Consider the following 27,014-nt stretch of genomic DNA (forward strand, 5'->3'; position numbering starts at 1 on the left):
AGGTGGAGGATTACACAGTATGCAGATATGTTCACCTCAAATAGCAATTTAAAGCAAATAAAGACTTAAAAATAGGCAAATGTAATAGCAAAGACATGTCAGTGTATTAAGCATACTAAAAAAAAACAACATTGAGTAGCCAAATCTAACTGGGGTAAATACTAATACCACTCTTTCTTACACAGAAGGATCTAGAGTTGTTCGCTTGGCAGTTCATTGATCACTACCATTTTTTTTTCTATAAACACCGTTGGCAGATGATATTACAGAGCCAGTCTCTATACACTAAATACCTTACTTACATGTTTAGTGAATATATAGGAAAAGATACTGTTACTATAGCAGTTCGAGTTTGAGAGCCTTTTAGCTTCCATTCTTAGTTGCTTAGATGTCTACTATTTCAAGATCTGCATCAACTGGGCTTCCTAGAACAGTGGTGCATTATTATATAATCAAATTCCATGCATATGCTAATCCTATTTAAGGCTAAACTGATCATAAACAAGATTCGTAAAACTGTTCTCATATTTGGCCTGAATACTTAAGTCTGTGTGCAGGAACAACTCTGGGGTCCTCTGAGGGAACGTGCATCATGACAGGCTTGCTGTCACAGTTTTTTCTGAACCGTGGCTTGACTATACAATTTTATACACTCATGGAGCACTTTATTAGGAACACCTGTACACCTACTCATTCATGGAATTATGCCAGCAGCTTCGGGTAATGTTCACATCAACCATGGCATGATTGTTGTTGCCAGAAGGGCTGGTTTGAGTATTTCTATAACTGCTGATCTCCTGGGATTTTCATGCACAACAGTCTCTAGAGTTTATTCTGGATGATGCAATTAAAAAAAAAAATAAAAAATTCCAGGGAGCATCAGTTCTGTGGATGGAAATGCCTTATTGATGAGAGAGCTCAACGGAGAATGGCCAGACTGGTTTGAGCTGACAGAAAGGCTACAGTAACTCAGATAACCACTCTGTACAATTGTGGTGAGCAGAATGCACAACATGGGCTACAACAGCAGATGATCATGTTGGGTTCCACTTCTGTCAGCCAAGAACAGAAAGCTGAGGCTGCAGTGGGTACAGGCTCACCAAAACTGGACAGCTGAAGACTGGAAAAACGTAGCCTGGTCTGAGTAATCTCGATTTCTGCTGAGGTACACAGATGGTAGGGTCAGAATTTGGCACCAACAACATGAATCCATGGACCCAACCTGCCTTGTGTCAACAGTCCAGGCTGGTGGAGGTGGTGTAATGTTGTGGGGAATGTTTTCTTGCCACACTTTGGGCCCATTAATTTCTATCATTGCTTGAATGCCACAGCCTATTTGAGTATTGTGCATCCCTTCATGGCCACACTGAACATGACAATGAGTTCAGTGTTCTTCAGTGGTCTTCTAGGTCACCGGATCTGAATCCAACAGGACACCTTTGGGATGTGGTAGAACGGGAGATTCACAGCATGAAAGTGCAGCTGAAAAATCTGCAGGAATTACGTAATGCAATCATTTCAACATGGATCAGAGTCTCAAAGGAATGTTTCTAACATCTTGTGGAATCCATGCCATGAAGAATTGAGGCTGTTTTTAGAGCAAAGGGGGGTCCTATCCAGTATTAGTATAGTGTTCCTAAGTGCTCAGTGAGTGTACATGTTTCAGGGGTGTGTGCAGTTTTTGCAATATGGGAGGAAATAGGTGCATCCGTGTACAGATCTTCTTATACACGTTTTTTAAATGAATGTATTGTTTATTAAACTTTCTGTACTTTTTGCTTGACACTAGGCAATGGGTCAGGTGAAGCCTGAAACAGGAAGTAATGTGACAGGAAGTAAGGTGTTATGTACCTTGATCACTTTTACACACCATGCAGTCAATACCTGACAACAGTTTTAAGTGGGATGAGAGATTCATAAACTGACATTCACACTTACTCTTGATGGTAACACCCCTAGTGTTGCTTGTTGGCTTACATGCATTCATGCAGTCTCCTTGATTATATTAATGCATCAAGGCAAATTTACCATATTGATAGCCAGATAGGTGTAGAGGAACAACGTGAGAAAGATTTACACTGGTAGTGGTTGCTGCTCCTCTCCCTCACTGTGTGGTTTCTCCTCTGTAAGAGGAAGTTCTGCATATCCCCATGGATGGTTGTGCAGGTTTGCTGGTTCTGGCGTCGTTATCCTTCTGGGGGATGAAACTGGCGTGCATATAGGTGTTTCCACTGGATCCTTTTCTGGTTTTGAGAGAAGGACAGTGTTTTACTGGGAATGTTCTTATGAAAGTAGGCAATAACCATATAAAACAAACATACAGAAGGATAAAATAAAAGCCTCAAAATGTGCTTTGAGTAAATATTATGAGACCTGGTAAAACTGGCTGCTGAGGCTGTGCATGCTGGGAATCTCTGGGTGATTGAGAAGGGGAAGGATGCTCTGAGAGATCTGGAGTGCTGATTGGAGACGGCACCTCCCTCAGTGCTGGAGGATTCTCTTTCACACTGGGCTCAGGAGTGGGAACTGGTGTCGGTACTGCTCTCTCCTGCCACAGTGTTAACAAACCATGAGAACACAGGTGCCTCTGGAAAACTAATCATCATTAACATTGCATCTTCTCATCAACACTGGATTAATCAGAACTGATGAAAACAAATCAATTGTTTAAGGAATAAAAACCGCGTGTGTTTGTGCCCACTGTTTTGTGTGAAACCATTTACCTGCTGAATATGTGTATCCGGTGTTGAAGCTGGAGCAGGATGCTCTCTCTGGCCCTCTCTCTGGCCCAATGTTAGGGCGATTATGTCAGCCAGCACCTCATTCACATACTGCCGGATGAGCTCTGAGTCCACTGGCATGCCAGCGTCCACAACCAGCTGCACTCCTCCCACTGTCTCCACTAACCCGTAGTAAAACACAGAAGAGGCCTGCTAATCACACACTTAAATGGCTGTGATTTTATTAGAAATGTGTCTAGTTTCAGTTCAATATATTCTGAATTCTGCAGAGATGGTTTGGAGCATGTAGGGAATATGGTAATATATGATTGTGTGAGACAAATGCTGCCACATAAATCACCATATCTCATTGTCTATTAGCATTCTGCTGACAGGCTGACATGTTTGGCTGCTAACAGGCCCACTGTGAATTATGCACAGGCCTGGAATAAAACCATTCCCCATTTCTGACCAATGTTTTTTGATCAAATAGGTCTATTTCACATGTTAGTGGGCCACTGGAGCTCCTGGGCCCTCACCCAGCAAAGACCTGGAAGAATTTCTCTCCCCTGTGAAGGCAGTTTTTATTTCTTGCTAAATAAAAATGACTGCTTATCCATTATAATCCAATATTTTAAACATTTGTTAAGCCTTAACAATGTCATAATTCTAAAACAGCAAATCAAGTGCTATTTTACCTTTACTGTATTTTTAGTTTGCATTCATGACCTGCCAGCATTACTATTAAACACAAAAAGCACATATTGTAACGTAGCACTCTTGGCATGAGAGCTTTACTCCGAGACGTTGGAGCACTAGGATGCCCAGTTCAGCAGAAGACTCCAGTCAGTCTATGAATGTGCTGACTAGGGCTTGCTGCTTGCAGACTTGTAGCCTCCTCTGCAAATTTGATACATCATTGATCTTTCTATTAAACGAGAGTGGGGATTAATGAGGCGGGCCGTGAGAGCACGGGCTGAGTTAAAGTGAGCCGAGTGAAATGGAGGAGAGGAGAAGTGCAGGGAATGAGGAAGAGCAATCTTACTTTAATGAGGAAACACCATGTCCCAGTGCTCTGACAGCTTTGACAAATGCACCGCTCTCTTCTGTGCAAACTATGAATCTGAATTATGAGACTAAAGAGGGAAAAGCCATGTTATGCATAGTCTCCCCACTGCTGGTTTCCACCAGATGTCCTTAATTGTTTTTTGGCATCTTGAATACAAGTGATATATTGGTTGATGCAACACTGAACCTAAAGGCAGGTGGCAATGTAGGAACAGTGATGGGTAACCAGAGTATTGCAGCACTATTATGTTCATTATAAAATATCAGGTGTTGATATCTGGGTGACATGATTTACCTGTGATGTCTGAGGTGACACTGGCCTCTGTCTCTGATTGGGTGGCTGGGTCTGTATGGACTGGCTGAGGGAACATTCCACTGATCATCCTTGCCATCAGCTGCTGCTCCACCCTACATAAGCAGAAAACTGTCACTCAAAAAATCTCCTGCAGTGACACTTACTATCCACAAAGGGGGCCATTTGGATAGTAAAAATGCTTGAGAACAACTGTGTTGAGGCAATAAGGGCATTTAATCAAGCTAAACATGACAAGGGTTGACATAGTGCAGTGCATGGTGAGAACAGCAGACCCTCACCAATCCACAAGTCTGTTCTCCAGGGTCTCTCTGTGCTGGATGGACACGAGTACGGGCTGGGTGAGGGGACTAGGCTGGCTCGGCTGTGTTGGGAAAGTCGGACCATGGTACAGAGCAACTGGAGGACAGGGCAGTCCATGCAACTCTATAGGAGAATCAGGAAATTCTTCCTCCATCTCAGTCTCCTAATTTTACAGGAAACAAAGAAAACGATACAGTTTTTTAATTATATAGTTTAACAACACAATACAGTGTCTATATTCTGACTCATCTTTACAAAAAATATATCCACCTCACAGCAATCATCAGTAAAAACGTGTACACTTTAGCTGAGAACTGCAAGCACATGTTAGAGAGCATACACAATCACAACCACCATTATTGTCTTAGCAGAATTGGGAAAAGTGGGACATTTGCCTGCTGTTATTCTCCTTTCAGTTATGTGTGTTAGTACTGAACTCTTTGGTCACTGGTTTGCATTATGCACAAATTCCTCTGGCACAGAGTCAGAGAGCCTTGGGTAAGCCTGGACCAAATGGCTCATTCCCAGTGGCCAGGCTCCAGAAAGAGAGACAGAAAGAGGGTGGAAATAATAGAGAGAAAGAGAGTGAGAGATTTAGTAAGAAGGAGAGAGAAAAAGAAAAAAAAAAAAAACTTGGCTGTATTTGCCAGTCACGGAGTTTGTTTGAAGTTTATGGCTCCATCACAGTCCCAGTCTGCCAGAGAGGAGACACTGGAGGCTTAGAGCAATGACATTTTAGGAGTGGGCACCTGGCCCTGGTTGCTCTTGGAGACAGGGCTTGTTTGATGAGGTCTGGGCTGGAGTGGCTACAGCCTTTAATTGACAGCTGGGAGAGCTAGAAGAAGAAGTGGGAGAAAGAGTGCTGGGCATAATTGGATTTTTAGCCTAATTAAAGGCAAATCTCATGCACAGCACTTAAATTCTTTTATAGTCTTCTCTGTTTGGTTTGTTTACAGTGCTGGAGCAATAACTCTGACCTTAATTGCCATGAAAACAATTTGAGCGGCAGTATAATTCTGACATGACTCAACAAGAAAATTTCAATAGCAATACCATTGCTACCAAAAAACCAGCAAAACACATTAAACACTCGGTCACTAAATAGCTTTCCAGCATTGTTCACAGAGCATTCGGAGACCAAATAGTTGCAAATTATTCACAATACTGTATGCAATGATCCTTAGGAAATCGGTCACAATTTCAGTTAATCATGATCAGCCTTTTAGAAGATACAATTTATATATTTAGTGCTATTCAGCTTCTGCTGATCAAATGTCTGAGAACAATCAGAATAGACAAATAACATAACTATTCTCTTGTGTCTGAAAAAAGATACGATTTGTCTCTGCCTGCAGTTTGCTTCTAAAACCAAAAGGGGGCAATGTGGATTAGCTCATGTTATTTCATCATTATCTACACTCTTCCTCTTCACTAGATACAAAAGCATGTGAGAACAACATGGATCTGCTCTTCTCTCAGTCTAACGACCGCGGTGCTATTTCTGTGCTAACTGATGCTTGCCCTTGACCGACCTGGAATGGGCCTACAATGTGATATCCCGAGCAGCTTTGTCTGCTTGTTAGCCATAAATACGAGAGGCTTATGGCTTTGGGAGTATGCTTGACTGAACTGTGATGTGAGACGAATTCTTGAACAGCTAGTGTCTGCATGGCACTGAACAAAGAGGGTTATGGGCTGTGCACACGCACCACGCCCTTCCAATACCAATAGCCTAAATCAACGTTCTCCAGAGTAGATTTTCTAATCCATTCTGTCGGTACGGGTAATTAAAGAAAGCGATGTTCTCTTTCACACTTTCCCTCTGCAAATCCTATTAACCAAGTACTGAGCGCTAAATGTTTGATGTTTCCAAGAAGGTGGTGTCAAACCAAATGTATATTCGCGGTTTTGTCAACCTCGGTTTGCGTATGAATCCCTTTTCTTATGGCAGGCTGGGTGCCAGAAGCCCCTAGGCAAGTGAGAAGATAACCTTTGCTGTGTGTGCTTGAGCATGTGCAATCAGGCCAACTCGAAATCGTGTTGTGCTTTAATTCGATTTACCTGGCTGTTGTGTGCCTCCTCCAAGAAGTTGGTTCGGGGAAAACCATCGTTCTCCTCAGATTGGGCGTCTGCTCCAGTCTGAGAGGCAAGAGTAAAGAAAAGAAGGTCAATGAGGCGCACAATGTCAGAAAAAGCCCCATGCCATTAATAGCCTGAGGGTTTACGAGCATATAAGTGTATGAATTATTAAAGATCACGATGACAGTGTGTAGCAGGTGATTACAGCTGACCATGCGTCATAACACAATGCTATGTGAAATGCAATTATCACACAGCACCTTCCATTTGCACAGGCGTGCACGCACACGCGCGCACACACACACACACAGAGGCCTTTCAGCATCTCCTGATGCTCTTTCCACCAATCCCTGCTGCCTCTCATCAGGGCCATGGCGCTGAGTAACGTACAGCACAATTACTCTTCCCCCAGCCTCCCTCATTCCTTTCAAGCACATTACATTACATGAGGGGGCGAAAAAAAATCATGCTCCCTAGGAATCCACTCACTCTCTCACACACACACACACACACACACACACACACACACACACACACACACACACACTGATTGCAGAGGTCATGAACTGTCCTGCTCATGAGCCTCATATGTGAAAGAATCACAAGTCCTTCCCCCAGGGGTCACAAACACTGGCTCTGCCTGCTCGCCTTCGTCGCTATGGTAACCGAGAGAGCTCCTTGATTCATGTTCACTCAGCGTGAGATGGAGCCGAAACTAAGCAGACACAGACAAGACACTGTGCAGTGCGCTCTGCAGAGGAAAACACATCACAGGTGCACCATATTACAAGCTCTTAAGCGTCTAATCATCTTCTTTGGATTAGAATATGCAGTTTTATGGCAAAGCATGTTGTGGAGATAGTGAGCTCTTTTTGCAACCATGGGCCTGTTCCAGTTGAAATAAAACACATAGCGCCCCTAATATCGCACCACAGATGTTATGAACAAAACTAAGATATTCAAATATTAGGTGCATAAGGCAAATGTGTATGATGGCATGTAATTACTGAAGCCCTTAAAGCTTTTTGTGCGAGTTAAATGTAGACTTATAACACTTTAGCACTGATAATATTAAGTTTCTTAGTTTGGTTCAAATTTAGTATTTCAAGTTGGCCTAATTTATAATTGTTTTCATGCTATGGAGCTATGGTTTAAATCCATGCAATTTAACTGACCAGTTAATTAGGCTTATATCTATACAAAGTTAATTTCGATAGTGGTTGATTGTGATCACCATCACTGCGGTGTAATTAGAAAAACATGGACCACGCTCTGAGGACCATGGATGCAATAAGTAATCATGATGCACATATGCAAACAAGAAGTCGGGGAAAAGAGCGCTGCACATGTGTGTGAAGCAACACGGAGGGCCTGCTGCAGAAACAGACAGCGCTGCAGAACAGCAACCTCCTGCAGTGAACCCCAGTTATATCATTCATTACTATTCCACACACACACACGCACGCATACACACGCACACACAGGCACACGCACACACACAGGCACACGCACACACAGGCACACACAGGCACACACAGGCTGCAAGACAAAAGCAGGTCAATAACCAGTTAGTTCACAGCTATTGCAGAAAAGCTAACATATAAATCGCTCTTCTTTTGCAGTGTCTCACTCCCACACAAACATACAAAAAAAACATACAGAGAATTCTTTTTCCAAAACACTGCTTCAAAAATCCGACCTATATCCAAGGCAAATCCTGCCGCATGGGGATTGTGAAAGCTGCGCCTGAAATAAATTCCAACCCAGTTATACTGGGTGCTGCAAAACCAAGCACTGTGCTCACAGACAAGCCTTCGAGGACACACTCATCTATTTTTCAGCACACACAGTGTGTGTCATCTTGGCATGTTTAGTGAGGTGTGGTCATATTCAATTCCCTCTGTCAGACAGAACACAGGCCAGAGAAAAGCAAGAGCAAGAGAGCTTTTGGTTTGAAACCATGTGTGAGAATCAAAGCCTGTTTGTGTGTGTGTAACTAGGAGACTGTGTAAATGTGTGTGTGTGTGCACTCATGAGTGCTTGTGAGGCTGAGGAGTGCCAGGCCGATGAGTCATTGGCAGCTTGATGCAAAGAAAGACAGACAGTAATGGAGAAAGTTGGGAGAAACGAGGACAGCCGAGCTGTAACTGTGCTCTCAGCAGACTAACACGCCTCCTCAGGGGTGAGGATAATACTGTTACAGTCTAGCTCCACTAGCCAAGCCTGCAAACAGCACATCTGGAAGAAAGACATAGTGACTCCTGCATTTAACATTCAGCAAGTTACACTCAGATTCAGTGAAAGAAGTCAATGGAAAGGGGAAATAATAAATCCATCCAAATCTTACTGAAAATAAAGAAAAAAAAGTACATAGTTCTTTTTAGGAATCCGCAAAAATGGCACAAAAGGTGTGCACCAAATGAAAACTTGAAACAGAATAAAACAAAACTATTAACACAGATTCAATGGAAGAAAGGGCAGTTGAAAAGTGTTCAATTTTGAATAAGTAAAAATGTATTGATTTATTTTTTACTGAAATTATTAGTGTCATTTAGGTGTATATTGACTAGTGTAGAAGTGTGTTCAGTTTTGGTATAAAGCCATTTAAGGCTGAAATCAGAATCAAAAATTAAGCTGGCTTAACCTGAAAGTAATCTGATGAACCGAGTTTAGATTTTATACATATTAGAATTTGATCGGTCAGATTTAACTGATCTCTGATGTACTTAAGTCTTATAAAGTGGGGGTCCAAAAGTCTGGGACCACACTGAAAATCATGGATTTTTAAAATGCATTTATTTAAAATTATAAATAAACAGAAGATTTTACAATTTTGTAAATACTTAAAACAAAAAAAGAAAAATGTTCAATATCTTGATCATTTAATATTCAAGGTTTGGATGTTTTTTTGATGATTTGATGATTCAAGATTTATAGATCCCTATGTAAATGTAAGCACATTGGTGATATTGACCATGTTAACTGCTTTGTACAAAAGGTCAGATTTTTATCCTGCTTGATCACTTCTACTGAAGCACGTGTTCAGATGGCACTCCAATGGATTTGATCTAAAATGGATCATAAGGTTTTGCACAGACTTATGGTGTCCATGCCAACTTGAGCACACACTGTCATTAAAGAGGGTACATACCAAATACCAAGAAACTACTGAAATTCTTGTAAAAAGTTCCAACACTTCACTCAAAGTTGTTGTCAATAACATAATTTGTAATTAAATTTGTTGTATTAAATTAGAAAAGAATAGAAAATAGAAGCATTTTCACTAATGGTTTCAGACTTCTGAACCCCACTGTACGAATGAGAAGATGGCAAGCACTGAAATAAAAATCTAAATGAAGTCTAGTATATTACCAATATATTCCTGCATGAACATTCTTAGAAGTAATTATCACAGGAATCACTGCTCATTTGATTTAACAATATGGCTTCCGCTCTCATTATTCAAAGCATATAAAATAGCAGCTGATCCAGCACATCCTGTTACATTGCACTTAATTTGTTTATATGTTATGTTTGCAGACAATTTAATGGAGCCACATTGAAAATCTTAATGTGTGTGCGTGATTTAGGCTATTTCATCTTGATTTTATTTAGCTATTTTTATACGCTTTATATAGGTTAACACCACCCCATGTGTGTAACTCGTCTGAATAGTGCTATGTTCATAGTTATGTCTGGGGGGTTGAATACCTGTGTGCATAATTTTGCTATTAAAGGCATGGAACTTAACTCTGAATACAGCCCTTCAACCATAAATTACATTACATGCATTTTAATATAGAGTTCCCTAATACACAATTATGGTAATTGATGCTCATGTTGATATTTGTATTATATTTGAGGTATTTTTATTTTATTTATTACTAGTGTACTTACTCTACTTGCTATAACCGCTGTTGACACCGATAATGTTTTTAATTATTTAATGGCAAATCAAGGTTGTAAAAAAAAAAAACAACAACACTGTAACGCATACTCTGACCAGATGTGAGTTTGATCTTACAGATATGTGTAACCAAAGGTTATACTGGAAAATGAAAAACTGATGGTGGAAATGGTATGTGTTCGTTTTATGATCAAATTTGACTGTGAGCAACTTTGGTGAAATCCCACTATCCGGTGTTACCCAGAAGCAGCTGCGGTCGCTTTTGAGTCTGGTTCCACTGCAGGTTTCTCATGGTGCCTTTGGGAGCTTTTTCTTGTCACTGCCTCTGGCTTCCTCATTATGATTCTGTGTGCATATTTCTGTAAAGCTGTTTTGTAACCATGTCTATTGTTAAAAGCATTATACAACTGACAATGAACTGAGCAAATGAGATGAGCAAAAATCAGCCTCCACAGTACTGACTGATTCAGCTGTTGATACACCGTTCATAAGAGGGATATGATGACCTTTAAAATATCAGCCTGAGCCATCAACAGTGCATGAACATGAGCACAGGGTGCAGAATGTTTACCACCAATGACTCATTTCCAAAGCTCGTGCAGTGCCTGAGCAGTGGTATAAAGAGCTTCGGGAATATTAGTGTTTCCAAAGCAGACCTCATTCGCCAGTGAGCTACACTGATGCTGCTTTCCCTCAGCACTCCTGCTCCAAATCAGCTAACCAACAACCCTGCTGAGCCGCATGCGTTGCCTAGCAACCGGATGTGAAGTAGCAAGGACTGAGATTGCTGGAGCGTGAGCAGCCAAGATGTGGCAGAGCAATGCAGCCACGCTGCCCTGAAACACTTCATCATCAGCTCACACGCAGACTTATATGGCAGGCTTGGTATAAATGGCAGGTCAATGATAAATGCCAACTTGGAAATACCAACTAGCTGTCTGGAGCTACGCCAAAATCTAATGTCCATCCATTTAGAGCATCAGAGCCAAGACTACCTACTATATGAGAAACATAATGGGCTTTCTGGCTGCAATGTGCACCCACAGTACAGACACACACTACAGTGAAGGTTCTGTGAGTTTGACCTGAGAGGCTGCAGAAACATTAGCGCCCGTGTTGCTAGCAGCACAATCCTTCTTTGTAAGAGCCAGACCGGGAGTCTAAAAGCAGGTCTCCTTTACGCTCCTTCTCACTGTGCCACTGTTGCAGAAACATACATACACAGAACACAGGGGCACACAAACTCTTGAACAGAGACACCCTTCTAATCTATAGTTCGCTCTCTGTAGTAGAGTAATGGAAGAGATTTACTTGTCTATTGAAATGCGACCACACACCTACGCAGCCTAATGATTGTGGGTGCATAAACCTGAATGTGGAGCAGACTACATTATCGCATAGCTGAGCCTGATGACACCCGTGTCTTGTGTAAGTCTGGTGCATATGGAAAGCACATGAGAAGCGTTTTTATGTCTTGTGTAGGCTGATTACCTGAAAGGATGGAGGATGGAGAAGAGGAGGAGGTGAAGGAGAGGGTGTGCAGCTCACGGCTGATACACTCTCAATGTTTACACTGGGCTGAACCTGGATACAGAGAGAGTCCTTCAATTATACTGCAGAGAAAGCAACTTAGTCATGTGCTCCCAGCAGCAGACATAAAGCCATTAGATGGATTAAAAGCAGAAGAGACAATGTGCTATGAAATGTCAAATAAATCCATGTGCTTAGTATGACTGTCTGAGATTTATTCAGGTTATTCCATTTGAAGGTCCAAAAGTAACTGAGACGAGCTTCAGGTAGGAGAGAGCTCTACCTCTCATTTACCTGTATTTGGAGGTGTGGAGCAGGTTTCTTGGGTTCAGACTGAACTTCCAGCAGCAGTGTGTTGGGCTTACGGATAAGAGGAGCCACTTTGGGGGCAGGAGGGATGGAGGTTATCACAGTTGCAGGCTTGTCACAAATGATGACCCGTGAAGGCAAAGCAGCCTGGCCATCAACTCTGGGCTTGCCTAGGAAAGGGTACAGAATTTTAAAGTCTTAGCTTAGCAAAATGTACTGTTTAAATAAAATAGTTTTTAGAAACTGTTTTTGCATGTCTTCAAAAATCCAATGTCCATTTCCATAGATTTTAGGCCAAATGAACCTTCTCGAAGTCTGGGGCAGCTGTGGCTTAGTTGGTAGAGCGGGTTGTCCACTAATCGTAGGGCTGGTGGTTCAATTCCCGGCCCACATGACTCTACATAACGAAGTGTCCTTGGGCAAGACACTGAACCCCAAGTTGTTCTCGATGGCAAGTTAGCGCCTTGCATGGCAGCTCTGCTACCGTTGGAGTGTGTGTGTGAATGGGTGAATGAGACACAATGTAAAGCGCTTTGGATAAAAGCACTATGTAAGTGTGCCATTTACCATTTAGAATAAAAGCAGGTCAATGATGTCATACTTTTTTTTCACAATTAAAGTTTCAATATTTTAATTAAATAACTTTCTTTAAAAAAAAATACTAAGGGTGAAGTTACATGTAAGCCGTTAAAGGACTTACTAGAGTCATTCATTTTCTTTGGCTGAAATTCAGATGGCATTTTATCAAGCGCATAATACATCACTTGTGTTCCACAACTCCATTATGTTATACTCGATGTAGTAAGCATATAAAGTGAATATTAGGCATTAGGAATCCAATCTACAAGTTTAAATGGTGTGCTTAAGAAAACATGAATATGGATTGAAGTTGATGGATATCTGAGCTAGAGTAAGAAATCTAATAAGTAAACAGCAAAAAAACAAAACAAAAACAAAAAAAAACCCAGTGGATAAATAAAGCAAACCAACCTAAAACATTAAATCCGATAACAAATTCAAATTCATTATGCATAATGTGGCAATAATCAATATTTGAATGCATTACATAATGTAACCTTTTAAAGTAATTAGAATTCAAATGCACCTTTAAAAGTGTTTGACAGTCCTAGCTTACATACTGACATGCATGCGAACAGAGGGAAAGGGAAAAATGCAGATAATTGACAGCTAGTCTGAATTTGGCATCATCAGTGCTAACAATGCCACAAAGAGGAGGCAGTGCCTTGCAAATAAAAAACAATCAATCTCTCCCCCTTTTCTTCCTGCACCACAGCAGCCTGACACATTGTTCTGCACTCAGAGCACTAATATATGAGTGGACTCCTGATGCACTCTGGCAATATGAATGTGTTCCTGTAGCAAAGCCCTGAAGCTCTGCTCGTGCCTCACTGCTCCGACAAAGGAGATAGCATCTCAGTGCTATTTACACGCCAGGACACGCAGAAAGCCATGCTCTCACGTGAATGGGATATTAAAAACAGCCTTCCCCTGCAGCAGCTGGAGCTGAACTACACCTATCTATTCCTTTACTCAATAGAGGTCATAAAGGACATCCACAACACTCAGACCCTGTTTAAACCTGAGCACACACACAAACACACACATCTGCCAGGCTGGGACGCCGGCCCAGCTTCATGACCGGCGTCCATTGTGGAAGTGGACCAGGAGACAAAGAAGTTCAGCCAGAGTACGCAAACAGAGTCAGGTCGCTGGCTCTCATCTCAGCACGGGGCACATAAATGGTCATGCGTTTGCTCAATCGCAGAGGTTCATGAGTTTGGCCATGGCACATTAACACCCAAGAGAGAGGGTCGCATTTGCGTAAATTTGCCGCGGGCACAGGAATCTGTTTTTCCAGTTTTTGCATGGAGCTAAGCAAATACGAAGTAGCTTTATGATTTCCATAATTTGCCTGAAGGGGATCCAAACAGTGGCTCTGAGGCAAGAGGCTCTGACTCATCTGGAATAAAAAAAATTAAAATCTGATAGGAAACATGTGGGCTCAGTTGTATTAATGCTGGTGAAAATAAATGTTATCAGGGAAGAGAATCATTTGCATTCCTGTATTCAGGATAGGGGAAAGTGAAAAGTAAAAGTAATCCAAACAAGATAAACCACAAGGCATGCATGTTAAGAAACAAGGGAAATGATTTTAAAATCATACAGGAGAAACAACCACACAGTGTAACAGTGCCTGTCAGAACCCAAGCGATGCTGTCAGGAGCAGGAGAATGTCGCCGCATTAAATTTGGAGAGAGATCATAGTGTCACTCTTTGACTCCCCTGTTACTGATGTGCCAGCCAATCATGGGTCATGTATTGAGTGGTTAGTGCTCTTATGCAGAGGCGCTTGGCAACACTGCCGTAGGAGGAGTGTGCAGCCTTTTGCATTTCAATTTGGTAGTATTAATATGTAACAAACCTGCTATTGTGCCTTGGGAATTTGTCATTGTGAAATTGGACTAAAAAACAAGGAGACAATGTACCAAATCTGGCCCAAAGAGTCATTTTTATATTCAGCAATGCTTTTGCAACAACCAAATTCACCCAGTATCCAAAACATTACATATAGTGGAAAGTAACTTAACTGACAATCAAAAATCTCTAAGTACAAAATTAATTCAGCTCCTATCAGAGAGAGCTGGCTTGATATGTACCTTCCACAATCTGCCATGCAGAACTTCATAAGCAGGTTTGTGGGAAGCCGTCTGCCATACTTAGCCGGCGTCTGAAATACTGAGGCAGTCCGCGGATGTGCCTGCCTGAACAGCTGCTGCAGATGAAAGACTCTCTGTGCTTCCCTGGGGGCTTCTGCCAATCCCACTGTCCTCTCCGGGGAACCGCGGAGCCAGGAAAATAGGGCAGCTCAAAGCTCTAGCCCTGCAGAGTGTCAATGGAGGGGGGAGATCTGACCAGGTCTGCCCCCTCACATCCACACTACACAGCACCGTAGCACAGTCTGGGAAGTTATTAACGAGTCTGGAACTTTCCACGAGGGCTTCAGTCAGAGGCACACATTTACACACCCATGCTCACACAAACTGTGATGTGAAATAAGATAGCCACCAGGACTGAAGCAGGTAGACTGCTCTGAAGTGTCTGATGTGATTAAACCACCCCAGGGAGCAGCAGCCACTGCCATTCTATAGTGTGCTCTCTGCAAAGCAGGGTGTATTGAGATAGAACATGTACTCAGATAACCTCCATGATAAAGGAGTGGGTAGGCAGTGTTTATAGATGGCATCAGCTTAAGCAAATGATAGCAGCACAATTCATTCAGTAAAGCAGAAAATAAAACATTAAAAATAAAATAAAAAATCCCACAAGGAGTGACAGGGTGGTGCAGTAGGTAACGTAGCAGTCTCATAGCTCCTTAGCTACTCTTATTACATAGACAACTAACAAAAATGAAGAAAAATGAACTCTATGAAATGTCTACATTTTACTGCTATCGTTTCCATTCATGCTTTATTCTCAGAGTTTGTGTAAGGACATGAAATAGATTTAAAATACTATTTATATTATATATGTACATGGGACAGGATACCGATACATCCAGTGTCTTTACACCTATATGTACACTACCTTTCTTCTCCCTTAGAGTTTGGTAGCTCTGAGAGATGCAGCTATTCCTCTCTCTTGCTCTTTAAATCCCAACAGCACATCTCGAAGAGGATGCATAGCTGTTTTAAATCTGAAAGACAAGCTCTGTCTTATTTAAGAGATTAAAAGGTTGTGTCTATCTCACGCTGGTGATGGCCACTGCATTGCAGATGTGATTAGATGAGGCTTTGTTCGCCCTGCCGCAGCTCAGAGCAGAGGTCAGCTCAGCCGCTGGGCGACAGTGCACAAAATGGCCTCACACTGTTCAAACGTCATTACTCCACTCCCTGCTGTCTGATTCCATTTCTGATACTCTACTTCATTAGGAGCACCGCATCAACACCTTGTTACAAAAGCTGCTGAATATCAAAATTTTAATAGAAAGAAAACATGGTGGCCTGCTTAAAAAAGGTGCTTCTAATCACTATTTCAGACCATTAGAGAAATGATTAATGGATTGAATTCAGTTGGAGCTAAATCAGTGCACTGCCTTAATGTGTGAGCATGAGCAATATGGACAAATGCGTTGAATTACATGTTTGTAGATGTTCCCCCAACTCTGTTTGTAAAACAGGCATACTTTTCTTTATGTAGATAGTCTGGCAACTAACTTCTCCTTTGCTACAAGGTCGGTCATAAGGCGTAGCTTGCGGTGATTTGAACCGGGAAATGAGAATGCATTAGAGGGCCTTGACAGTAAAGTGATTAAAAAAGGTAGGAGGAGGAATGGAGGCTTTACATGAGCAAAGACTCGGACATAATGAAGAACTCACACAGCTAAATGTCTGTCTAATTATGTCCATTTTTTATGCTGCTATGTGCTCAGAGTCAGAACTGTATTTAGAAATGTAGCGTCATTAAGACAGAGGTTCCTGCTGTGGCACAGAGCTAGTTAAGGTAGTACCATTACAGCCTATGACTGCTATTAAAAAATACTGCAAACAATATTAAAATGTTTAAGATCCTTTCGGTTACCTGAAAAATAATAATACAGGTCTAAATTAACAGACCTTGATGAGTAGCTAATAAGTCTTTAATTAGCCAAATCAGCTATATCTTCAGTAAACAAGCTTAAGTTATGGATTGCAATCAATGGCATTCTTCACAAAACTTTACATGTGCTGAATGCCTTTGATCAAACGTGAGGAAGGTATACCCAGTTTACCCAGAGGGACGGCCATGGGCATGAGGTAGCCTTTTAACAGGGAGCCAGGCTGCTGCTCCTGGATGGGGCTGCAAGGACGGAACAGGTACTGGGGCTCAGAGGTCACAGGCTGCAGGAGAGATGCACCACAAGCTCCAGAAATGCTGGTCTGGGTCTTGCAGGTCTTCATCTTCACACCTGTAATGCAGGCATGGGAATGCTAGTACTTGATCAGTTAATACTGCACACAGGGGTGTGCAATAAAATATAAAGAGGGTATTTATATATAATGAATTTATGAGGTAGCCAAAAAATAACCCCACTTATAATTTAGTTATTAACCTTAAAGCATATTATCCCATAATTATTGTGAATTATTCAGTAAGTACTATAACTTTCTTGTGTCTAAGATTCATGGAACAAATTTGCTGGCATTATGCACTTTTGTAGCATAATGCTACATAGTGGCAGAGTGATGTACAGTCCCATCCAAAAGTATTGGAATGAATTGGACAATTCTTTTCTTTTTTCCTTCTATACGCTGAAGACATTTGGGTTTGAGATCAAAAGATGAATATGAGACAATAGATCAGAATTACAACTTTCATTCCCTGATATTTACATCTAGCTGTGTTAAAGAACTTGGAACATTTCACCTTTGGTGGTAGACCATCCAATTTTTAGGCAAACAAAAGTATAGGAACAGATCATCTTAAAGTAAATTAAAGTAAATAACATTTCATTGCATATCGATTGCCTGCAATTATAATAAAATGCAAAAACCTGTTACATTCATCCCTCTTTTTTGTGATGTTTCTATCTTTATTGTATGCAAAAACAAATGAATTGACCTTGCCATTCCAATATTTTTGGAGGGGACTGTATTAGAGTTTTGTAGACTCATTTCAGTGGACGTGAATTACCTTTAACAGTCTCTACCATTTTAGGACGCTGCACCTTGGATTTTGGTGTGGGAGAGCTGAAACGCAGGTAGGGGCCTTTCTTTATTGTGCGTCGATGTCCCTCATACAAGGCTTTCCCGTACACCTTTGTTAGGTAAGCTTCATCACCTGCAGACTTCGGCACCATTGACTGGACCAGAAAGAAGTACATTAACATTTACTTATAAAGGTAACCATATTAAAGGTGCTTGTGTGCACTTTGTTTTTTAGGAGAATGTTGGCTAGATAGTTATTAATGGCCTTCCCAGATCATATATTTAGACAAAACCTTGCAAAGAAAGATTTCCTGTCAGGTCTGTAGCGACAACATTCAAATTGCTCTCCACTTGTTGCTATGTAGTCAGTAGTTTTGACAGGTTGTTAGTATTTCAGGCAAAACAATCTTTAAGCATATACAATAATGGCTCAATTAGCCATTGGTGCAGTTGCTAGGCTTGGTGTGTTATAACTGAAACCAGGAAACACGTCCAGCTATTACTGCAGAGCAAGCAGAAGCCAATCACTGATAATCAGCATTGCTCTGGTCTGCACACTCTTATTTATAGCGAATAAATGTACGAGGCAACATACGGATGCTTACAACACCTCAGTAGCAGAAACAGAGCAGGGTCCAATGGTGTTGTGTTTGCATCAAGACGGATGAGATTACTAAGTGCTGTGAGCTTACTGCCTGGATGTATAGATAAATAAAGCATGTCCATGAGGATATACAGTGAGGGACCAAAAACAAAACTCTTTCCCCAAAACAAAACTCTTTCCATGCACTATTAACCTAGAATTTTGCAAAATGAACAATGGGAGCAGTACTTTAATGATGAATACAGTGACACATTAGCTTGGTCAGTATGTTCCATCAAGAGCTACACTGACTACGCTCAGATAGCTCAAATCCATTTTTAGAACAGGCAAGATTTTCTGCACATGCACATGAAATCCAACCCTTTCCAGATTCATGCCACATTTGTGTGTGAAATTTATGTGCAACTGACCAGTGAAACTTGTGCACAGCACTTACAGTAATAAATTCCACTTTATTACACATAACTTTATTTATGGACTTTAATATTGTGAATTCTTTATATTTCCAGACTTCTGGAGTTAATACTGATGTCTGGTGAAATTTTCATGTGAATAGCCTCATTGGAAATATATTTACTAGAGATGCACCGATATATCTGCCGATAATCGGTATCCGCCGATAAAGGCTATTTTTCCCGCTATCGGCTATTGACTGATAGTTTAAAAACATCCGATGATCAGGGCCGATTATATCCTGTCAATCAAAAGAGGACGGGAAAACACATCGATTTCATGCTTGTGTTGAATGACGACAAAACTGCAGTTTGTAAGCTCTGTAAGTTCTGCACTGCTAACGTTTTACACCAGAAGTGAGCAGCAGTGAAGCGGGAGTTTCCGCGTCGAGTCTAATTTTTCACCCCCACGCTACTCGCGCGCTGCTCCCACGCTGCTTGTACTGAATTAAAACATCAGTACACTGTTGAAAGATTTAAACGAAGATGAGTGACAAAAAAGTAGTATATATTGCACAGAAAAATATATTTGTAGAGTAGTATGTTTCATACCCAGTTAATGTTAATATGAGTTAATATCATCAAAAAAAGTTGATATTATATATTACCGGTTTGATGTTCAATGATGAAGTAGAAATGCTTTCGTTTGTGGTGAGTGAATGTGAGCCTAACAGGAGGGTTTTTTTTAGAATTCAGTCACTTAATTCTGTTAATATGAATTAATAACATTCAATAAGTTAAGAAATCTTACTTTAATCTTTAGAATTTAATTAATGTGTTAATGTTAATTAGAGTAATGTGTTTTCTGTTTATGAGACCAGTTACTGTGAAACAACTTGTTGAAATGGAGAGAATAAAGTTTTTATTTGCATTTCTTTCAGACTTGTAGAATTAATTATTATTAATTTAAAAGAAGGCATAAAAGGCGAAACTATCAGAATCGGTTATCGGCCGATATCACTGTGAATAATCGGGTTATCGGTATTGGCCGAGGAATTTAGTATCGTTGCATCTCTAATATTTACTCGAAAAAATCTTGACATGTCCAATATTTATTTCCCCCACTGTAGTTGCTATATAGTTATGCTCATACCCACCTTGATGAGGATGGCAAGCAACAAGAGCATGTTATCATTTTAACAGAATTTTGTGACAAGATGGTAGCAATTGTGCCATGGCACTCACCGCCTGTGGGTGCTGCTCGGTGCTGTTTCTGAAAGATGAGGCAAACTCTTGGCTGGAAGCCTGTGTGCTTGCTGCCTGTGGTCTATTGGAGTCTCTGTGAGAGGTTTCTCTCCTCGCCGCTGCAGTGGCTCCTTTCCGCTCTCTCCCCAGTCTTCCAGGCTCTTTCCCAGCTGTGCTCCTGCTCCTGCTGCTCTGATCCTGCTGCGCTGATCCGCCTGCTGCCACACTATCTCTCTCTACAGCCTTCATCTGAACAACAGATCCATGTTGTGCTAGCTCATCCTGCCACAGAGAGCAAAACTGCAATTTCAAACACCAGGTGTGGTGAGGGCATTCTACTCCAAGCACTGCTGTTACAAAGTGAATATTTTGGGGGAAGAAATACTGGATAATACTGGATATTATTTCAAAACCCTCTGTATTGTGTGTTTGGTGTTAAATGTGGCTGTATTGAAGATATTATGTGGGAGCTGAGTTTCACCTTAATCTCCTTGCCCAGTGTATTGATCCAGGCATCAACGGTCTTTTTTATTCTCAGCTCCTCGCTGGCATCCCTACAGGGTAGGACACAGGCAGGAATTCTGTATTCAGTCGCAACTCTTACACATCCTCATTCACATGGCTTTTCACCACAGCAAGCATTCCGGCAATCCACAGTCTTGGTTAGCTGAACATTTATCAGGCCCGTGTTGTGCAGCCCCAGGACCAATTTTGCCTTTTCACGCCCTTTCTTGGCAGAAACAACATCAGAAAAATCACAAACCCAATAGGTATATTCACAGTGCATACTTACAGCCAGTTAGCTTTCTAGTTTTCATCAAATCAGTTCACGAGTGTGTGCAATGATACTACTGTATCAATCACAATGACGAGTGATATCTTGGGGCAGAGGCAAACTAAATGTGCCATATATCTATTAGAGAAGCCCAGGATGCTCTAGCACTTCTTTACAACACAAATTATGCTAATGCCCTGCTGTCTGCTGGCCTGTTGGCCTGTCTCTGCATCACTTATTGCAGTGAATAAATCAGACATGGAGAGAGAATGCTGCACTCCCACTCACTCTGCATGTGAAGACTGCACCAAACCAAGCAGCATTCTGTGCATCTACTTTCATATTATTTTATTACATCTTTCTGCTTTTCCATCCTTCATAGTCCGGCATGCCCGTGAGGGATAGAGTACTTAACGTGGAAGGGAATACAGTGACAGGTATTATGAGTATTTTTACAGGTTCATATGGAGAGTTGGGACTGTGCATTGACTGAGTGAACTCTCTCTCTCTCTCTCTCTCTCTCTCTCTCTCACACACACACACACACACACACACACACACACACACACAGGAAAGTCCACTATTGGAGAAGAGTCCCTCATTTGAGTACCTGGAGAACATGGCTGTTTCTGGGCAGAGCATGTTCCGCTCAGTGGGAAAACAAACATCTGGTCATGATGCTTGAATATGTGTGTGTGTGTGTGTGTGTGTGTGTGTGTGTGTGTGTGTGTGTGTGTGTGTGTGTGTGCGAATCTGCACACATGCATGCATGGACACACACAGGTCCAAAGAGCTACCATTTCCTTTTCCCCAGAATAGCCCTCCATGCACTCTCAGCTCCCTACGCCTACTTGTCACATACACCCCCACCTTCCACACACACACACACACTCCCAATATACGCACGCCTAAAAAGATTCTGGCTTCCTTTCAAAAAGCCAGTCTATGTGCTCTTGTCAAGTGTCTGCAGCATGATGGATTCACCTAATCAGATGATGCTTGAAGACATTCGCGATTCCAAATGGAGCACGATTGATCTGAGTGCTTGAAATGACCTTCAATTAACCTCCCACAGGCTGCTCGACATTTACACCACCATGTTCCAGCTGAGGCAATTTGAAGTTTTTATTATGCCGAATATTTAAGCTCGTCAGATTGGGGTGGGAGAATTAAGAAGTGGAAAATGAACTATAAAGAGGATTCAGCGCCAATGCCGTATTCACATTCCCTTCTGAAGAACAATATAATGACTGTGCAAAAGGGAGGACACGATCCAATGTAACAGCTTTCTTAAATGACAAGAAAAGATAGATGTTTTCACTGACTATGCCAGCAGCTACCGCACTCTTAAAGGAGTAAAAAACACTGTAACAGTACTCCACTCGGTGGAAGACACCTGCTTCAATAGCCTAAATTGCAATGAATGATACGTGATTGATGTAACTGCACTTGCCGATGCCAAATTTACATTAAATGAAACAAGACCTGATCATTTGAATAAAGATATGCAACTGTAAAGCAAGAAATATTTGCTCTACTTTAAGTCGCACTGACATCAGCACAGTGGGGTCAACGGTAGATCTGCAGCTCAGGTCAACAACTGTTATTACCGGAAAAATAAAGGCCAAATGCTCTTTGTAAGGAGGAACAAGGAGGAAAGTTGACTCAAATGACAAAGGCACAAGAGAATAACCTGTGAGTTCTTTAATCATAGGGTAGAACCAGGTGTCCTCTTCCTTTCTATGTGCAACTTCAGAGAATTACATGTCATTAGATGTCATCTACTGTGAAAACTAAATAACACAGAACAGAAAGCGACCAGCACAAAGCAAAAAAAGACAAGCCAGTGAGGAACAATTCAGTTTAAAACAAGACTCTAAACTACAGCCAAATGAGGGAAAGGAGGTCTAAACCATCTGTTGAATTATGCAACATGCTTTGTGTGATTTTCAATGGAGGTGATGGCGATAATTACAAAGTAATTCAAATTTGGACAGGGTTCATTTTTACCTCAGAGGAAGGTAGGCTATAACTTTTTAGGAACAGCGCTTAATGAAGGCTGAGAATTTTCCCGTTCACAAATGGCTTCATTAATAATTCAAGGAATGAATGGCAGGGATAAAATCCTACTTCAGCCCCCTTTTGCATTGTCAGATGCCCAAAACAAATGAATCCATCAAAGCATGGATATGAGGCATGATGCGAAGCATTTCCCCTACAACATGGATGACAGCAGGTCGAGCCTGAGAGAAGGAGAACAAGGACGAATGGGCGGCAGCTGGCTTCTCCATTCTTGCGACCTTTCGGTGGAGGAAAAGATCAAAACCATTATACGAGGGAGAGGCAGGCACATCAACCTGCATGTTTGTGTTTTCATGTTCACACAAAAGGAGCAGAACTGATTGCAGCTGCCATTTTCGAGACAATTACCAGTGGGGCTGACATTTTTAAAAGAGAGTTTGGATTCAGGGCTGGGTTTGAGAAGTGTCAGAGGGGAGCCACTGAGCCAAAACCAGACCCCACAGATGTGTGCCATGGTGATGCACGCAGGTCCAAGTCAATTCAAGTCAAGTCAAGTCAATTCAGGTCCAAGCAGATCAAATGACTAAATAATGTATCGAAACAAATCCTATTAAGATGCATAAGAAACGCTCATTGACAAAATGGTGCCTGCTGTGTTCTTCCCCACATACACAGTACTGTAAACCAGAGGAGAGCCTGTGGGTGCCATTACTGCACCTGTCCCCCTCTTCTTAGATCTTCAGTATCATCAGCAAAAGCACACAGCAGTCCTGGGGCAGCCTTCTCCATTTCACTTTCTAAACTGCTCCTTTAGCACTCCCTCGCTTGCCCCATCTCTCCTCCAGCGGCTCACTCTGCCCATGCACTCTATCCACCTCTCGCTGCATCACAAACCATTAGTGGCTGCGCGCCCGGGGGAGCTGGGCTAATGTCACTTCGAGAGCAGTCAGAGTGCTGAGATTGCGTCTGACTTTCTGCTATAAGAGCCTGAGCCCCATTTCAAGAGAACTACTAAAACACCTCTCTGAGCCTCTGCCACTCATTCTCAGTGCTGTGCTTCCTAAAAGCCATAAACAAACAGCACCTCCCGAGAGTTGACAGCACGCTCTGCATGAGGTTTAGTCTGAATCGATGATGCAATGGAATTGGGCAGAGCTGAAATTTGATGAATTTTATATTCAGTCTGCATTATGGCATTATAAGAGTATAATTTGTATGTTTTGTCTGTCAGTCCAAGAGAATTACCGAATAAAAAAAAAATCATATACACAGAGAAAACATCTGAAAATCCACATTGGCATGAAAGCTATAATTCTTTTCTAACAACAAGTAACAGTTCAGGACCTGACGTCTGGTGTTAGCCTTTCAGGAGAACTTGTATTTCTTTTGGATAGAAAAAAAAAAAAAAAAAAAAAAAAAAAAAGATTCCTTGTGTTGTACATGGACATACTTCTAGTGGCACGGACACGAGTCAGGTGAAGTATCTAGGCTGAATACATCGGGGTTAAGTAGAGCTGGAATAAGAGCTCCACTGACAGCCGCCAATCACTGTGATGGTTCCGTTTGGCTTAGCCCTTCCCTGCCTGGAGTGTGCTCTGAGGCTAGCTGTCAATCACATACAGGGCCTGATGCCTGAGCACATTTGCAAGGCAAAAGTTTTAGAAGCATAGAACTGAGAAGTTACTCAATCACACTCAGGAGGATGGACAGTCCATTACTAAGATATTAGGAATAAATGTTATGCCACTATTCTTTTAATTTAACATTCATTTTAACGTTCTGGTTTAAAATTCCTTGAGATCAAAGGAGCTGCAGTTTTTGCCACTACATAATATACATATAATTTTAAATAATTAAAATAATCTGTGTGACAAAATTAATTGTTTGACGTTTTATAATATTGTAGAAATGACAAAATGGCACCTATGCTTATTAAAATTACAATATATGAATATGCATGAATAAGCATTTTGTAAAGGACAACGTTAGCATCTGGTGCTTGTTTTGTGCTGTCATATTCTTATTTATTTAACAGCAGATGAACAGTAGTCAAAACGTTGTTTTTTTTTTTATTGCTAACATCAGATAAATTGGTTAGCTAGCTAGCATCCAGATCCTGTGGGTAAACGTTTCAGTGTCATCTGATACTTGATATAACCTGGGGTAACTTATCAACAACCTGAAATTACTTAGTGGCATCAATAGCTGAGCTCATATGTAGTACCTCTGAGATATAGTTTTTTTTGTTTGTTTTTTACGAAGTACAGAAAACGCTTGCTTTAAATACAAAACTAGTCCCTAACACTAATGTACACTACCAGTCAAACGTTTACACACACTCATTCTTTATTTTTCCCACATTTTAGAATTATAATAAAGTCATCAAATCTCTGGAGTAACACAAATGGAACTATGGGAATTATGTTGTAAAAAATCCAAAATAAATCAAAATAATTTAATATTTTAGCATCTTCAAAGTAGACACCGTTTTTGCCTAGAACTTTCAGAAATGTATTCTTGGCATTTTCTCAATCAGTTTCTTGAGGAATCTCCCAGAGAGGCTTTTTAAACAGCATTAAAGCAGTTCACACCTATGCTGGACACTTATTAGCTGCTTTCCGGAATATTTCGCTCCAAGTCATACGTTTAAAAAAATATTTTTTGTAAATAAAATGTTTGTTTTCTAATGAAAGAAATGAATATGTTACTTCAGGGATTCTATAGCGTTGTCGGACACCGTACCTGTTGTTTGACAGTGCTTCTAGTTGTGTATGAAGCACCTCTCCATCCTTGGCTCTCAAAATTGTTTGCAGATTCTCCTCTAAAACCTTCCGGCTTTGTCTGACCTGCCTCAGGACACACTCCGCATCCTCAAACATGGAAACAGGTGGATGGCTATTCTCTAGCTGGCTGGGTCGAAACAGAGGAATAGCCTTAGGGGTGACCTCATCATCCTGCTCTGATGGCTAGGAAAGAAAAAATAGTACAAACTCAGCTTCACACAGTTGTGATTAAAGCCATAAGTCAATTGTAGCTTGAAGAAAAAGAATGTCACAGACTGAAAATCTTTCTGTACATGATAGACAAACAAAGGAACTATAATGCAGCTATGATAAAAACCCCAAATAAATCCATCAAAGGGAGAGTGGCGCTACTCCGGCAGGACTGACAAACAATAAAAAACAGGAACAATGAATGTGAGGAATACGTATTAAATGCTATTCTTTTACTGTTTTGTTCAGGAAAAAACATCAAGTCCCACTCAATATGATGTCAAAGGAGGACTGTAATATAACATAAATACCAGAATAAAAGCAACTGAAGTCCCATGTTAGCTTTGTGCCAGACTTGTCAAATTCCCATTTTCCCCCAATAGCAAACCTGTCACATTCCTTTTTCAGTGAATGTGTGGAGCAGTGGGACCTTGGCTGTCTTTTCCTCTTATCCTCTCCTGATCCATAAATCCATTACTAAGGCGAACACTCCCCCCTCACCTTGACACAGGACTCTCCCTCTCACCCTCTCCAATTAAGCATTCAAAAGGCAGATAGTCACCTCCAAATTTCGGCGCCTGTACTTCGATTCAAGTCCATTACAGTCTCTAGGATTCTCCTGATTTACCAAGACACAATAAGTAGAACTGAGTGCAACGAGTACTTTTGCTGAATGCTCCGTTATGTTTATGAGTTAATGGCTTTTCAAATGTGTAATATTACCAAATCAGAATCAGTGTAATTCACTTCTTAAGATACCACTGCTACGATTAATGTAAGGCCTCTCCTGCTACAGTGCCAATTATAGACCATGAAACACTCAACAAAGCAAAGCTGCAAATGGCTGTTGCTGTGTTTGCAGAGCTGTGACGCAGCGTGAATATGGATTTTTAGAGGCATTGTGCATTCATTCTTTCAATCCAGGTGTACATGAGAGATAACGACCCCGATTTATCTGTACAGTCTCTGCATAACAGCGCGCTGCAAACTGCGGCATACAAAAGGTGCCATTGTGTCTGTAGCTTGTTGTGACCAGTGTGGAGGAAACG

General features: G+C 41.3%; 1 protein-coding gene across 3 annotated transcripts in view; it reads right to left on the reverse strand.

Annotated features, from left to right (window-relative positions):
- The window catches only part of kiaa0586 (KIAA0586 ortholog), a 97,422-nt gene that overhangs the window by 26,351 nt on the left and 44,057 nt on the right, over positions 1-27,014 (reverse strand). For 2 of the 3 annotated variants that reach the window (XM_053632142.1, XM_053632143.1), the window contains 13 exons: positions 25,715-25,938; positions 20,657-20,729; positions 20,176-20,457; positions 17,921-18,089; positions 17,019-17,195; positions 12,215-12,399; positions 11,882-11,974; positions 6,466-6,543; positions 4,383-4,567; positions 4,084-4,196; positions 2,724-2,902; positions 2,374-2,548; positions 2,078-2,243 (listed from right to left, as the gene is read on the reverse strand). In XM_053632142.1, the coding sequence (XP_053488117.1) occupies positions 2,078-2,243; positions 2,374-2,548; positions 2,724-2,902; positions 4,084-4,196; positions 4,383-4,567; positions 6,466-6,543; positions 11,882-11,974; positions 12,215-12,399; positions 17,019-17,195; positions 17,921-18,089; positions 20,176-20,457; positions 20,657-20,729; positions 25,715-25,938 (2,099 nt within the window). Of the gene's footprint in view, positions 1-2,077; positions 2,244-2,373; positions 2,549-2,723; positions 2,903-4,083; positions 4,197-4,382; positions 4,568-6,465; positions 6,544-11,881; positions 11,975-12,214; positions 12,400-17,018; positions 17,196-17,920; positions 18,090-20,175; positions 20,458-20,656; positions 20,730-25,714; positions 25,939-26,527; positions 26,585-27,014 lie in introns of all 3 variants that reach the window. The other variant, XM_053632141.1, reaches the window with a different exon arrangement.

The sequence above is a fragment of the Ictalurus furcatus genome, chromosome 9 (genome assembly GCF_023375685.1).
Source record: "Ictalurus furcatus strain D&B chromosome 9, Billie_1.0, whole genome shotgun sequence".
Taxonomy (NCBI): Eukaryota; Metazoa; Chordata; class Actinopteri; order Siluriformes; family Ictaluridae; genus Ictalurus; species Ictalurus furcatus.